Source organism: Equus quagga, chromosome 12 (genome assembly GCF_021613505.1).
Source record: "Equus quagga isolate Etosha38 chromosome 12, UCLA_HA_Equagga_1.0, whole genome shotgun sequence".
In the NCBI taxonomy this organism is placed as follows: Eukaryota; Metazoa; Chordata; class Mammalia; order Perissodactyla; family Equidae; genus Equus; species Equus quagga.
In genome coordinates this window covers 67198212-67214614 of record NC_060278.1, presented here as the reverse complement: position 1 = coordinate 67214614, position 16403 = coordinate 67198212, and the positions used below count along the sequence as shown (strand labels likewise).

At 40.3% G+C, this 16403-nt stretch overlaps 1 protein-coding gene across 4 annotated transcripts in view; it reads left to right on the top strand.

Annotated features, from left to right (window-relative positions):
• The window catches only part of CFAP61 (cilia and flagella associated protein 61), a 294287-nt gene extending 278106 nt beyond the window's left edge, over window positions 1–16181 (top strand). For 2 of the 4 annotated variants that reach the window (XM_046678345.1, XM_046678348.1), the window contains 2 exons: window positions 2622–2712; window positions 15738–16181. In XM_046678345.1, the coding sequence (XP_046534301.1) occupies window positions 2622–2712; window positions 15738–15938 (292 nt within the window). In that variant the 3' untranslated portion in view covers window positions 15939–16181. Of the gene's footprint in view, window positions 1–1024; window positions 1087–2621; window positions 2713–15737 lie in introns of all 4 variants that reach the window. The other 2 variants (XR_006891038.1, XM_046678346.1) reach the window with 2 other exon arrangements.
• The last annotated feature ends 222 nt before the right edge of the window (window positions 16182–16403 follow it).

Here is a 16403-nt window from a genome sequence, read left to right as displayed (position 1 = left end):
ATGGTGGGCCAGAGCCCGAGGTGGGCAGCAGTGTGACCTTAAGGGAAGTGGGCTTTCCCCAGATCCCCCTCTTTGAAGCAGACAATGAAGAGTCACTGATGGGTGGCACAGAGGGCGGCACTGGGAAGGCCCTGGGCAGTGAAGACTGTCTGAACAGCACCTGGGTTTTTGGAACAGGGCTGTGCTGGCGTGAGGACAGCAGAGACAGAGCTTATGCCACCTAGAAGGACGTGGCTGTAGACCCCCAAAACCAAGAGGGTGGGAACTCCTGGTGGTGCCATGGAAACACACACAGGGCATCTCAGCAACTGAGGGATGATAGCAACAAATCTCAAAGGGCCCATTGGTTTCTAATTTAGGGGTTATGATAGTTTCAAGATTTGCACATCCACAATTCCCTGAAACTTTTCTAGAAGCTGTTCAGACCTAAGAGGCAGGGACCATCCTGGCAAAGTTGTGCTTGAGTGTCTGGACTTAGGCTATTATTGATGCTTTGGTCCAAGAAGCTACACTCTCAGGAAATGTATCAAAACATCACCCTATTAAGCGGGTCCCTCCTGAGGCAGCCAGCCCCGGCCCAGGACCATCGCTCCAGGAATTAGATGGATGTTGGCTGTTGGCCATGTTGTAGGGGCCCAGAATCCCAGCTACAAATCCCACAGACTCGACTCCATTCATTCAGGATTCAGTGGCCTTGAGTGACTCCAGAGCCGAGCACTCCTCTGACAGATTTCCATTTAGTGCCCTCTGACACCCTTGGCCTTCCGTGCTGCAGGGCTCAGTGAGACCATCCTTAAAGCCTGGTTTCACGCAGGGCTTTCCCGCTGTTCCCAGCGAGGCTCCCTTTTTCCTAATACTGCCCATTTGGGGGCATTTTGTAGAGTTCTGTTGCCTATTTATTTAGCAGAACTTTATTCTATATTAATGACAGACCAATCAGGGCCAGGCAGTATAGAAGAATGTATACAGTGCAATGCACATTCTTTCACCTATTCATTCATTCATTATTCCTTCATTCATTCAGAGAACATCCATAGGGCCTGTTGTGTGCAAGTGCTGAGCTAGATGGCCTTGGAGACACAACAGGTATGCCTGGACTCCTGCCTCTAGGAGCATCCTTCCCCCATCACCTCCTGAGCTCGTCTCCTGTCACTCCCCCTTTGTTTACTTCCACTCTGCCTCCCTGAATGGTCTGTGCACACGCACACTCCTGCCTCTGGGTGTTTGCACCTGCTGCTTCTTCTCTCCGGAAGGCTCTTTCCCCAGATCTCCATGTGGCTCGTTCTCTCCTTTCCCTTGGGCCTTTGCTCACTAAGACGCTGCCTTAGAGGTGAGCCTTCCTTTGGTCTCCCCTGCCCTTGCTTGATTTATGTTTTCTCCCTAAGCAATTCTCACTATCCAACATGCTGTATATTTACCTATTTATCCCTTGAATATAAGCTCCGTGGTAGCAGGGATGTTTGTCTGTTTTGGTCCCTGCTGTTTCCCCAGTTCCCAGAACAGTGCTGGGCACATAAGGGGTATGGAGGAAATATTAGTAGAATTAATAGTTGGATGAATATGTGACTGGAACGACAAAGTAGGGAGTTAAACATGAAATTAGGTCATAGTTTGGTCAAGCGAATGGGTGATAGGTACTCACTGACATAGCTGAGTGCTGTGCTGATGGTGGCACAGACTCTTGTCATTAGACTTGTCTTTTAATGGCTCAGTGGTCCCTGGGACTCATTACCTCCTTCCCTAAGAATTAGCTTTAAGTTTCGGAAAACAAAAGGCGCCCATCAGCACATGGGCACCAGTGTTTTCCTCCCCTGCACACATGTAATATCCATTAACTGAAACGGGAACAACACTCAAGTCCAGAGGCGAGTGAAGCCCACACAATCGACATGTCTCTAACCCTGAAGAAGGCAAGTTATCTGTTCCAAGACACTTAATGTTAAAATAAAGTAAGAGTTAAAGATACTAATAAATGTCCTTGATTCTTCCAAGAATGCATCAAATTTTCAGCCATCACCTGTGAATAAAGGATGGCCACGTTGCTCTGCATGTAAGAAAGCATTTGTTCAAACAGTTTTCAGTGAAAAGTTAGCAAATAAAAACACTGAAAGAGCTGCTCTCCTAAAGAGATTCAATTAAGCATCAGTGCAATTGTACGGAGACCATGTTGCAACACCAAGGTGGCCTGTTTTTCTGGTCATTATTAATCCAGAAACCTTAATGATGAACAACATTTGTGTTATTGTCTACCCAAATTTAATTTGTTTATGCAGCAGTTCAGTTAATCCTGCAATCTGGTTTTCTCAAACGAGGGCAGATAATGGAGACATCGTTCTTTACAAGTCTTCAGGCTTTTAAATTCTGATAAAATCAGGATTCTTCACTGGGTCTTGCCCCAGCTCTGAATTAAACCACTTTAAATGTAATTATGGAAGCTGGCCTTACATCAGGAACATCCATTTAAAAAATTGATTGGTCAGGCTGTTCTACAAGGCATTTTATGAGCAAACGATTGCAATGGGGCCAGAACTGTAATTTATAAAGGCAAAAAAGCAGGTAAATACTTTATTAGTGGTAATGAGAGGGTTTCCAGCTAACTGAATCCTTTCTTTCCTCGCTAGCTACTTCACGGAGCCATGGTGCATGGCCCTCTTTCACGATCGTTTTATTGATCTCAGGAAAGAGTTACACCAAATCTTAACCTCCAAAGAGGTAAGAATGATTAATGGATATGTGGGCTATTCCTTGCAAATTATAAGCAGTTTATAGTTGTTGGTCATTTAGACTTTTCCCTACATTCCCTCTTTATGGTTTTACTTTTAAAAACCAACTCTACTTCATATAAACTATCTACAGAGTGTGTAAACATAGACAGTGAGGTTCCAGGGAAAGAGGATTGTTTAAACCCCTTTATGAGGGCAGGTGTCTTTTTCCTTTTTGCAAGTAACTGCATTTTCATTATCAGCTAACGGTGTTGGCTGAAAACTGAGTATGAGTTGTATCTTCTTGCCCTCAAGAATGAAGATTGCATTCCTTTAGTTTCTGACCGTATTTGTCCAGCCATGCTTGTGGATTTTCTAGATTTCTAGAAAGCAAAACCTCTGGAGGAAAAGCCTGCAGTGGGGGATGGTTCTGGTTTCTGCATTTACAAATGGGAAGGCCGCAGGAAGAGGGGGTGCATCCAGTGGGGTCTGCCTCTAGCTCAGACTCCTGTGGAACAGGGACTAGCTATTCCCACCTCAGAGAGCTGTGGGAGAGTAATGGAGTGCAAGCAGTGTGTATATATATAAACAGTAATTCCTTTTCTCAAATATTAAGATGATATAACCCATTTCATTTCCCTTTCTACCTTGTCTTCAGAGAAGTAAAGAAGTTCAGTCCCATTAACTATGATATCCTAGAGCTCAGTAGATCCATTTTTATCTCCCTCCACATGTGGAGAAAGAAATAACAGACTATTGCCTACAACTGTTATTATAAATAATTTCAAATCTATATACGACATTAAAAAACAAGATCATTATAAGATATCTCAAATCCTTTTATGTAAGTAAGAGAGGCACAGATTATAAATCCACTGGTACTACATTTAGCTGTGACTGAAGCCAAAGAGTTCCCTACCAATGTGAAGTTTTGTGCAGTCAAAATGATCCTTCAAAACCCTCTAAGAAAGGTAATAATTATAAACATATATGTACCTAACAACAGAACCCCAAAATATATAAAACACATGTTGATAGAATTGAAGGAAGAAATAGTTCTACAAAAATAGTTGGAGACTTCAATATCTCACTTCCAATAATCAATAGAACAACCAGATAGAAGATCAGTAAGTAGACAGAGGACTTGAATAGTACTATAAACCAACGAGATCTAACATATGTATAGAGAGCACTCCATCCAACAACAGGAGGTACATTCTTCTCAAGTGCACATGGAATGCTTTCCAGGATGGGCCATATGTTAGGCCATGAAACAAGTGTCAATAAATTTTAAAAGATTTCAATCGTACAAAGTATACTCTCCAACCACAATGAAATAAAACTAGAAATCAAAATCAGAAAGAAAACAAAAATGCACAAATTTGTGGAAATTGAACAACAGACTTTTAAGCAACATCTTTGATTTTAAGAAAATCAAATGGGATATTAGAAATACTCAGAGACATATGAAACTAAAAACACGACATACGAGAACTCATGGGATGCAGTGAAAACAGTTTTCAGAGGGAAATTTATAGCTATAAATGCCTACATTTAAAGAAAAAAGTGAAGATCTCAAATCAGTAATTTAATTGTGCTCCTTAAGGAACTAGAAAAAGAAAACCAAACTAAACCCAATGCTAGCAGAAGGAAAGAAATACTAAAAAGTTAGAGTGAAGATAAATGAAATAGAGAATAGAAAAACAACAAAGAAAATTAATGAAACCAGAAGTTGGTTCTTTGAAAATACCAACAAAATTAACAAAGCTTTAGCTAGATTAAGAAAAAAAGACTCGAATTACTAACATCAGAAATGAAAGTAGGGACATTTCCACTGACCTTACAGAAATAATAAAGGATTATAAAAGAATACTATAAACAATTATATGCAACCCAGTTAGCTATCCTAAATGAAATGGACAAATTCCTAGAAACACACAAACTACAAAAACTAACTCAAGAAGGAATAGACAATCTCAACAGACCTGTAACAAATAAAGGTATTGAATCAGTAATCAAAAACCTCCCACAAAGAAAAGCCTAAGACCAGTTGGCTGCACTGGTGAATTCTACCAAACATTTAAAGAAGAATTAATACTAAGACTTCTCAAACTCCTCCAAAAAAATAAAAGAGGAAGGAACACTTCCTGGCCCTTTCTATGAGGTCAGGATTACCCTGATACCAAAGCCAGGCAAAGACATCAAAAGAAAAGAAAACTACAGAACAATATCCCTTATGAATTTAGATAATCTTCAACAGAATATTGGCAAACTAAATCTTGCAGCATGTTAAAAGGATTATACAGTATGACCATGTGAGATTTACCCCAGAAATGTAAGAGTGATTCCCCATATAAAAATTAATCAATGTAGGGGCCAGCCCTGTGGTGTAGTGGTTAAGTTTGGCACACTCTGCTTTGGGGCCGGGTTCACAGGTTCTGATTCCGGTTGTGGACTTACTCCACTTGTCAGCTATGCTCTGGTGGCAACCCACCTATAATGTGGAGGAAGATTGGCACAGATGTTAGCTCAGGTCTAATCCTCCTAAAGCAAAAAAAAACAACAAAAAAAAGATGAAGATTGGCAAGAGATGTTAGCTCAGGGCTGATCTTCCTCAGCCAAAAATAATAATAATCACTGCAATACACCACATTAATCAAAGGAAGGGGAAAATGCTATCATCTCAACTGATGCAGAAAAAGCATTTAATGGGGGAATCTCGTCAAGATGGCAGCGTAAGCAGACTCTGGACTCATCTCCTCCCACAAACACAACAGGTTACAACTATTTTTGGAAAAATTACCCTGGAGAGAAAACTGGATAAAAAGAACCCCCACAACAAGGGACAGTCCTGACTAAGGAGGAAGAGGCAGAAATTCCTGCTGGAGAGGAAAAAAGCCACCTTTAGGAGCAGTGGAGCTTCTCAGCTGGTGAGGTGGGAGCCACCCTAAGGTACGCAGCCCTCCCTGGAGGAGTGAGGTCTGGAGTGGGGGTGATACTGCTATAAGCATCCTTCAGACTCAGCCCAACCGAGACGGGGGTCTTACTGTCTGGTTTTGCTGGTTATTAACTGCAGTGAGGATACCCTCAGAAAAGCTATCAGCTGAAAGCAGAAAAGACTCAGGTCTTAAAGGGCCCACGCACAAACTCACTCATTGCAGCAACCTAAAATCACCAGAGAGAAGGCTGACAGTCCTTTGGTGAAATGAGACACACCTGGTGGGCTCTGGAGGCACCTTGGTGAGAGGAGGGACCTCTCCAGAGACTGAGACATTGGTGGGGGCCATTGTTCTGACCTGGTCCAGGTGTGCTGACACGACCCTGGTGGGAGCCATTGAGGTTAATCCCTTGGCCAGTTAGCCCAGGGGTCTGCCACACCCACTAGAGCACAGATTTAATCCAGTTCAGCCAGGGCAGGCAACCCGCCCTAGGGACCTACACCACCTAACAGCAAGCCCTCAGGCTACTTTCAGCCTGCATTGACTGGGTGCCTTGATCCTCTACAGGCAGGCAAGGGTGTCTGCCTCTATGGGGCAGGGCCTGTGTGAGGACCAGGTGAACTGTGGGGGGCATCGGTGGAGAGGTGGGGGCTTCTGCAGTGTGGCGTCAGGGTATGCTCCAGGGGGTTGAGAAGTGTGCACCCACCAGGACTGTGTTGGTGGTGTGTGTGGTCCTGTCGGAGGTGAGGCTTATCAGTGGCAGAAGACCTGTGCTTCACAAATAGCCTTAAAAAGGATCAGTCCCACCTTCCAAAGCCTGAAACAATTGAGTGCTCCCATGCCTAGGGCCAGCCCCACTCAGCTGCACCCGAGAGAACTGACAACAGCCTTGTAGGGCTGAGGCCTATCACAACTGTAAGCCCCTGAGCCTAGCAACCAGCTACCTGGGTACCAACCCAATTGAGAGGAAAACTGCAATAGGAGTGTGCCGATAGACTTTGTAGCCAACAGTGCTGAGGCTCCCCAAACTGGATTTACAAACAGCTGGCCAGGGAAGGAAAGACTAGACTCCCTGGGTTCCTGCAGTGGGAGCAACCCTGCCACAGCAGAAGGACACAAGTAGCCCACAAAAGGGTCACTCCTGGGTCTTCTGGACTGGTGATGAGAGGGAAGCACACTCCTGGGCCTCATAAGACATCTCATACATAAGGCCACTTCTCCAAGATCAGGAGACATAGCCGACTCACCTAATACATAGAAATAAGCACAGAGAAAGAGGCATAATGAGGAGACAAAGGAATACTTTCCAAGCAAGGGAACAGGACAAAACCCCAGAAAAAGGACTAAATCAAACAGAAACAAGTGACCTATTCGACAAAGAGTTCAAACAAAATATCATGAGGATGCTCACAGATATGGGGAGAAGAATGGATGAACACAGTGAGCACATCAGCAAAGAACTGGAATATATTTTAAAAAATCAGAAATGAAGACTACAATACTGGAAATGAGAAATTCACTAGAGGGTCTCAGTAGCAGAGTAGACGATGCAAAAGAACAGATCAATGAGCTAGACGAAAGACTAGAGGAAATCACCCAAGCAGAACAAAAAAACGAAAAAAGAATTAGACAGAATGAGAACAGTCTAAGGGAACTCTGGGACAATATCAAGCGTGCTAACATTCGGATTATAGGTGTCCCAGAAGGAGAAGAGAGACACAAAGGGGCAGAAAATTTATTTGAAGAAATAATAGATGAAAATTTTCCTAATCTGAGGAAAGAAACAGACATCCAAGTTCAGGAAGCACAGAGAGCTCCAAACAACATAAGCCCAAAGAGGCCCACACCAGGACATATTATAATTAAAATGTCCAAAATTAAAGACAAAGAGAGAATCCTAAAAGCAGCAAGAGAAAAGCCACAAGTGACATATAAAGGGAAGCCCATCAGGCTATCAGCAGACTTCTCAGCTGAGACCCAACAGGCGAGAAGAGAATGGCATGACATATTTAAAGTGCCAAAAGGAAAAAACCTACAGCCAAGAATACTCTATCCATCAAGGTTGTCATTCAGATTGGAAGGAGAGATAAAGAGCTTCCCAGACAAGCAAAAATTAAAGGAGTTTATCACCAAGAAACCAGTTCTAAAAGAAATGCTGAAGGGATTTATTTAAGTGGGAAAGCAATGACCACAAATAGAGATTTTAAAAAATTATTATCAAAAAAACAAAACAACAACAACAAAAAAACAGGCAATAAAATCACTTGTAAAGGTAAAAATATAGTAAAGGTAGCAGATCAACTACCTGTGAAGATAATATGAAGGTTAAAAGACAAATGTACTAAAATCACCTATTTCAATGATAAGAGGGTAATGGATGGGCACACACTAAACAAGAGACTACATATGATTTGAAAAACATAAAATGTGTGAGGAGGAGAGTAAAAAAGTAGAGATTTTAGAAAGAGCTCAAGCTAAAGGGTCTATCAACTTGATATAGACTGTTATATACGTAGAATATTAAACAGGATCCTCATGGTAATCACAAATCAGAAACCTATAATAAACAAGCAAGAAAGTAAGACGAAAGAAATCAAACATATTACTAAAGACAGCCATCAAACCACAAGGGAAGAGAGCAAGGGAAAAAGACAGGAACAGAGAAGAACTACTAAAACACCCAGAAAAAAAAAAAGTAACAAAATGGCAATAAATCCATATTTATCAATAGCTACTTTAAACGTCAATGGACTAAATGCTCCAATCAAATGCCATAGGGTGGCCAACTGGATAAAAAAACAAGACCCATGTATATGCTGCATAGAAGAGACACACTTCAGACCTAAAGATACTCACAAACTGAAAGTGAAAGGATGGAAAAAGATATTCCATGCAAATGGCAAAGAAAAGAAAGTGGGGGTAGCAATACTTATATCAGACAAAATAGACTTTAAAACAAAAACTGTAACAAGAGACGAAGACAGGCACTACATGATGATAAAGGGAACAATCCAACAAGAAAATATAACACTTGTAAATATCTACGCACCCAACATAGGAGCACCTAAATATATAAAGCAATTATTAACAGACATAAAAAGAGAAATAGACAGTAACACAATAATAGTAGGGGACTTTAACACTCCACTTACACCAATGGATAGATCAGCCAAATAGAAGATCCATAAGGAAACACTGGCCTTAAAGGACACATTAGACCAGATGGACAGAAGATATATACAGAACATTTCATCCCAAAACCAAAGAATACACATTCTTTTCAAATGCACATGGAACATTCTCCAGGATTGATCACATATTAGGCCACAAACAAGTTTCAATAAATTTAAGAAGATTGAAATAATACCATGCATCTTTTCTGACCACAAAGGAATGAAACTAGAAATCAACTACAGGAAGAAAATCCACAAAAATGTGGAGATTAAATAAAATGCTACTGAACGACGATTGGGTCGATGAAGAAATCAAAGGAGAAATCAAAATATTCCTGGAGACAAATGAAAAGGAAAATACGACATGCCAAAATCTGTGGGATACAGCAAAAGCAGTTCTAAGAGGGAAGTTCATAGCAATTCAGGCCTACCTCAACAAAGAAGAAAAATCCCAAATAGACAATCTAAAAGTGCAGCTAAAGATACTGGAAAAAGAACAACAAACAAAGCCCAAAATCAGCAGAAGGAAGGAAATAATAAAAATCAGAGCAGAAATAAATGATATAGAGACTAAAAAAAAATAGAAAAAATTAATGAAACCAAGAGCTGGTTCTTTGAAAAGAGAAACAAAATTGACAAACCCTTAGCTAGACTCACCAAGAAAAAAAGGAGAGAAGGCTCAAATAAATAAGATCAGAAGTGAAAGAGGAGAGATTACAAAGGACATCTCAGAAATACAAAAGATAATAAGAGAATACTATGAAAAGCTATATGCCAACAAATTGGATAATCTAGAAGAAATGGATAAATTCTTAGAAACATACAACCTTCCAAAACTGGACCAAGAAGAAGTAGAGAATTTGAATAGACCAATCACTAGTAAGGAGATCAAAACAGCAATCAAAAACCTCCCAAAAAATAAAAATCCAGGACCAGATGGCTTCCCTGGTGAATTCTACCAAACATTCAAAGAAGACTTAATATCTATCCCTCTCAAACTCTTTCAAAAAATTGAAGAGGAGGGGAGGCTTCCTAACTCCTTCTACTTAGCAAACATTATCCTGACACCAAAACCAGACAAGGACAACACAAAAAAAGAAAATTACAGGCCAATATCACTGATGAACATCGATGCAAAAATCCTCAACAAAATACTAGCAAATCGAATACAACAATACATTAAAAACATGAAACATCATGATCAAGTGGGTTTCATTCCAGGTATGCAGGAATGGTTCAACATCCCCAAATCTATCAATACGATCCATCACATTAACAAAATGAAGAATAAAAATCACATGATCATCCCAACAGATGCAGAGAAAGCATTTAACAAGATACAGCATCCATTTATGATAAAAACTCTAAATAAAATGGGTATACAAGGAAAAAGCCTCAATATAATAAAGGCTATATATCACAAACCCACAGCAAATATCATTCTCAATGGAGAAAAACTGAAACCTATCCCTTTAACAACAGGAACCAGACAAGGATGCCCACTGTCACCACTCCTATTTAACATAGTATTGGAAGTCCTAGCCAGAGCAATCAGGCAAGACAAAGAAGTAAAAGGGATCCACATTGGAAAAGAAGAAGTGAAACTGTCACTCTTTGCATATGACATGATTTTATATCTAGAAGACTCTAAAGAATCCACTAAAAAACTTTTAGAAACAATAAAGGAATACAGTCAAGTTGCAGGATACAAAATCAACGTACAAAACTCGGTTGTGTTTCTATACACTAACAACAAAGTAGCAGAAAGAGAAATTAAGAATATAATCCCATTTACAACTGCAACAAAAAGAATAAAATACCTAGGAATAAACTTAACGAAAGAGGTGAAAGATCTGTACCCTGAAAACTATAAAACATTGTTGAAAGAAATCGAAGAAGACACAAAGAAATGGAAAGATATTCCGTGCTCTGGGATTGGAAGAATTAACATCCTTAAAATGTCCATACTTCCTAAAGCAATCTATAGTTCAACACAATCCCTATCAAAGTTCCAACATTTTTCACAGAAATAGAACAAAGAATCCTAAAATTTATATGGAACAACAAAAGACCCCGAATAACCAAAGGATTTCTGAGAAAAGAGAACTAAGCGGGAGGTATCACACTCCCTAATTGCAAAATATAATACAAAGCTAGAGTAACCAAAACAGTATAGTACTGGCACAAAAACAGACACACGGATCAATGGAACAGAATTGAGAGCCCAGAAGTAAACCCACAAAATTATGGACAGCTAACATTCGACAAGGGAGCCGAGCATACGATGGAGAAAGGAGAGTCTCTTCAATAAATAGTGTTGGGAAAACTGGACAGCCACATGCAAAAGAATGAAAGTAGACCATTCTCTTACACCATGCACAAAAATCAACTCAAAATGGATTAAAGACTTGAATGTAAGACCCGAAACCATGAAACTTCCAGAGGAAAACATAGGCAGTACTCTCTTTGACATCGGTCTTAGCACCATATTTTCAAGTACGATGTCTGACCCGGCAAGGGAAACAAAGGAAAAAATGAACAAATGGGACTACATCAAACTAAAAAGCTTCTGCACAGCAAAGGAAACCATCAACAAAATGAAAAGACAACCTAACAATTGGGAGAAGATATTTGCAAACCATGTATCAGATAAGAGCTTAATATCCAAAATATACAAAGAACTCATACAGCTCAACAACAAAAAAACCAACAACCCAATTAAAAAATGGGCAAAAGATCTGAAAAGAGATTTCTCCAAAGAAGATGTACGGATGGCCATCAGGCATATGAAAAGATGCTCAACATCATTAGCTATCAGGGCAATGCAAATCAAAACTACAATGAGGTATCACCTCACTCTGGTCAGAATGGCTATAATTAACAAGACAGGAAACAACAAATGTTGGAGAGGATGTGGAGAGAAGGGAACCCTTCTACACTGCTGGTGGGAGTGCAACTGGTGCAGCCACTATGGAAAGCAGTATGGAGTATCCTCAGAAAATTAAGGATAGATCTACCATATGATCCACCTATCCCACTGCTGGGTATTTATCCAAAGAACTTGAAAACGCAAAGGCATAAAGATACTTGCACCCCTATGTTCACTGCAGCATTATACACAATAGCCAAGACTTGGAAGCAACCCAGGTGCCCATCAGGGACGAATGGATAAAGATGTGGTATTTATACATGATGGAACACTACTCAGCCACAAGAAATGATGAAATCCGGCCATTTGTGACAACATGGATGGACCTTGAGTGAAATAAGTCAGAGGGAGAAAGTCAAATACCTACCGTATGATCTCACTCATAAGTAGAAGATAAAAACAACGACAAACAAACACATAGCAATGGAGAATGGATTGGTGGTTACCATGGGGGAAGGGGGGAGAGGGCAAAAGGGGTGATTAGGCTCACATGTGAGGGGATGGACTATAATTAGTTTTGGGGTGGTGAACGTGTTGTAATCTACACAGAATTCGAAATATATTATGATGTACATCCAAAAGCTATATAATGTTATAACCCAATGTTACTGCAATTAAAAATAAATAAATAAACAAAAAAGAAAAAGAAAAAGCATTTAACTAAATTAAACACGCTTTCGTGGTAAAAACACTAAAAATCCCTAGGAATAGAGGGGAACTGCCCCAATCCGATAAGGGGTAGTTATGAAAAACCCACAGCTAACATTGCACTCAATTCTGAAAGACTGAAAGCTGTGCCTCTGAGATCTGGAACAAGACAAGGATGCCTGCTTTCACCACTTACACTCAACATTGTACTGGAAGTTCTAGCCAGAGCAATTAGGCAGGAAAAAGAAATAAAAAACATCCAAATTGGAAAGGAAACCGATCTCTGTTCTCAGATGACATGATCTTATATATAGAAAATCCTAAAGAGCCACAAATAATATTAGAGCTAATAAATGAATTCAGCAAAATTACAGGATACAAGACTGACATACAGTAATCAGTTGTCTACATTAGCAATGAATAATCCAAAAATGAAATTAATAAAACAATTCCATTTACAATAGCATCAAAAAGAATAAAATACTTGGGAATAATTTTAACCAAGAAGGTGCAAGTCTTATACACTGAAAACCACAGGACATTTCTGAAAGAAATTAAAGAAGACCTAAATAAATGGAAAGACATCTATGTTCATGGATTTGAAGACAATATTGTTAAGATGGCAATGCTAGCCAAGGCAATCTTCAGATTTCAACACAATCCTATCAAAATCCCAATGGTATTTTTTGTAGACATGGAAAAGCCAATCCTAAGGTTCATATGGAAATGCAAGGGACTCCAAAAAACCAAAACAATTTTGAGAATAAAAAGAAAAAGTTGAAGGACACAACTTTCCAATTTCAAAACTTACTACAAATCAACAGTAACCAAGACAGTATGGTACTTGCATAAGGATAGATACATAGATCAATGGAATAAAATTGAGAGTCCAGAAGTAAACCGATTTACATGAAAAGATGTTCACATCATTAATCATTAGGGAAATACAAAGCAAAATCACAATGAGATACCACTTCACACACACTAGGATGGCTATAGTTAAAAAAAAAAGGGGGGGGAATAATGAGTGTTGGCAAGGCTATGGAAAAATTGGAACTGTCACACATTGCTGGTGGGAATGTAAAATTATGCAGCTGCTGTGGAAACACAGTTTCATGGTTCCTCATGACTTACATCCAGAATTACTATATGACCTAGCCTGAACTCCTAGTTATATACCCAAAATAACTGAATATAGGTATCCAAATGAATATTTGTACAAAAATGTGCATAGCAGCACTATTCAGAATAGCCAGAAGGAAGAAGCAACCCACATGTCCATCAACAGATCAATGGATTAACAAATGTGGTGTATCTCCACAATGGAAAAGTATTCTCCCGTAAAGACACGACGTACCGATAGTCTGCAAAGTGGATGAACCTCAAAGACTATGTTAAGTAACAAGCCAGACACAAAAGATCAGGTATTGTGTGTGCGTTGTGAGGTGAGCTGTACGGATGAGCACTGTGAGAGGGGACATAGTCACCCTGAGAGAGGAGAGGGTCACCCTGAGAGGGGATAGTGTCACTCTGAGAGGGGAGATGGTCACCCTGAAGTGGGGACGGTCACACTGAGAGAGGTCACATCCTGAGAAGCAAATGCACGAAAATATGTTTATAATCTAGAGCAGCATTTGTCTTAGGAAAACTTAAAAGTTCCGTTTTGTCAATGTACACTTTTTACCCCAAGGTAGAACAGCATCATACAATATGAGCCCCAAATCTTCTGTAATTTTTGTAAGTTCATTGTTTTTGATTGATACAAGTCTCCTGAAAAATTAAGAAAGAACCAACCTCGTAGGTATTGCAGAACATATGCTTGGGGATGTGCTGGTGGCGCTCCAATGGTCCAGCTCCTCTAACAGTTGGTTCTTGGTGGCAGTTGCCTCTTTCTCTCTCACCGTCCTGTTGGGTTGATTTGCAGTCCTGTGACCCCCACTGACTTTTCTTCCACATGTATCATCTCCAATGCCTGGCAGTGGCTTGCTTAAATAACCAAGTGATAATTACCTTATGCCTCCATACAGTTTGAATCTATTTTTCTATCGAAGTTCTTACTATTAATAAATTAATGATCCAGTAGAACTCTGCAAGTTATCCACTTTTTTTCTGTTTGAAATAGAAAGAATTATTAGAAGTTCAAATAAACACACCATTGAGGTCCACGTGACGCTTCCTTGAGGGTAATCGTCAACTGTTTCGGTGTTCAGAAAGCACGCAGCTCAAACCTTGGTGAAGTGTTCTTTGACACAGCCCCTATAGATGGGCAGATTTGTGACACAGCAAACGCGGGGCAGCATTAGCTGGAGAATCCAGGTGGTGTGTGTGCAGGTGCTAACAGTACAATTCTGTCAACTTGCCTCGGTGTTTGAATATTTTTACAACAAAATGTTGGAAAACAATTCCATGTTATAGATATGCACAGCATATGATTCTCAACTTCAAATAACTTTATTCTCTCAGCCCTATCTTTAAAGATATCAATGAAATTTAACTTTACTAAGAATTTATTCTTAGCTTTCTGTGTGTGTGTGTGTGTGTGTATGTGTGTGGAAGATGGGCCCTGAGCTAAATCGGTTGCCAATCTTCCTCTGCTTTATGTGGGATGCCGCCACAGCGTGGCTTGATGAGTGGTGCTAGGTCTGCGCCGAGGATCTGGGCCTGCAAACTCCAGGCCATCGGAGCAGAGTGTGGGAACTTAACCACTATGCCCCGGGCCAGCCCTGGAATTTTTCTAAGGCTTTTTTAAGTCCTATTTTTGGGGAGTGTAACCAAGTAAAGTAAACCATGTAGGAGTTTTCACGTAAAAATGTTTAATCACTTCCTTTCTTATTTCTAAAACAAGCATGATTTACAGATAATTTTTATCTGAAAATTGAGCTTAAAATTACTATCCTTGCGGAACCTTGAATACATGATGCTAAGTGAAGTAAGCCAGTCACAAAAAGACAGCTACTGTGTGATTCCATGTATATGGGACACCTAGTGTGGTCAAATTCAGAGAGCCAGAGAGTAGGGTGGTGGCTGCCAGGCGATGGGAGGAGGGGCCATGGGGAGTTAGTGTTGAATGGGGACAGAGTTTCAGTTTGGGAAGATAAAAAGTTCTGGAGATGGATGGTGGTGATGGTTGCACAACACCCTGAATATCCTTAATGCCACTGAAATGTACACTTCAGAGTGGTTAAAGTGGTAAATTTTATGTATATTTTGCCACAATTAAAAATAGTTTTTTAAAAGATAAAAAGTAATGATCCTTGGGGAGCTGAGCACTACCTTTTCATTGTAGTGAAGCTTCCTTCTTACTGTGGGCTAAGTTCTCTCTCTGGCCTCTTCCTGTATTTTCCAGGAGGGAGACCTTCCTTCCATGGAACAGTTAGCCCGTCAGATAGAAGATGAGGAAATTAGCCTGAAGGAGAAGCCCAGGAACTATCTCAAAAGAGTTTTCCAGGAAACCATCTATAAGCCGCTGGTGGAGAAGAGCATCCTTGACTACCTGCACTACAATCAGTACCACCTGCCCATGTACGCGTGGCCAGGCATCATTTAGTCGTGGCCCTGGTCTCCACTTTATTTTCTTCACACATGTAGTTCCTGGAAGTGCTCTGTATAAAAAGGAAACCTCTCTGAAGCCTGGCTTGATAGCCAAGGCCCATCGCATTGTGGTTTTGCCATGTCTTTCCCGTGTCCTTTTATGCTTGTAGTTTTCTATCATCCCGGTAGGTGGCGCACGGCGGTGAGTCTCTATTCTGGGGCAGGGAGACACCTTACCAACACGAGGCGTGTTCCTGGGCAGAATAAGCCCTGCTAGCAATAAAATGAGATCGTACTGTATAAAACTCGTTTTTACCTTGGGTGTGATTCTGTTTGAGTCCCTGAAATGTTCTGCCACCAATTTTGTTAGGTCTTCACATGTTTACCCAGTAATACTCCTGGGCGATAAGAAAGAAAATCCTGTGCCCAGAGTGGAAAATGGGTAAAACAGATGATGAGACATTAACTCTGTAATCTAACA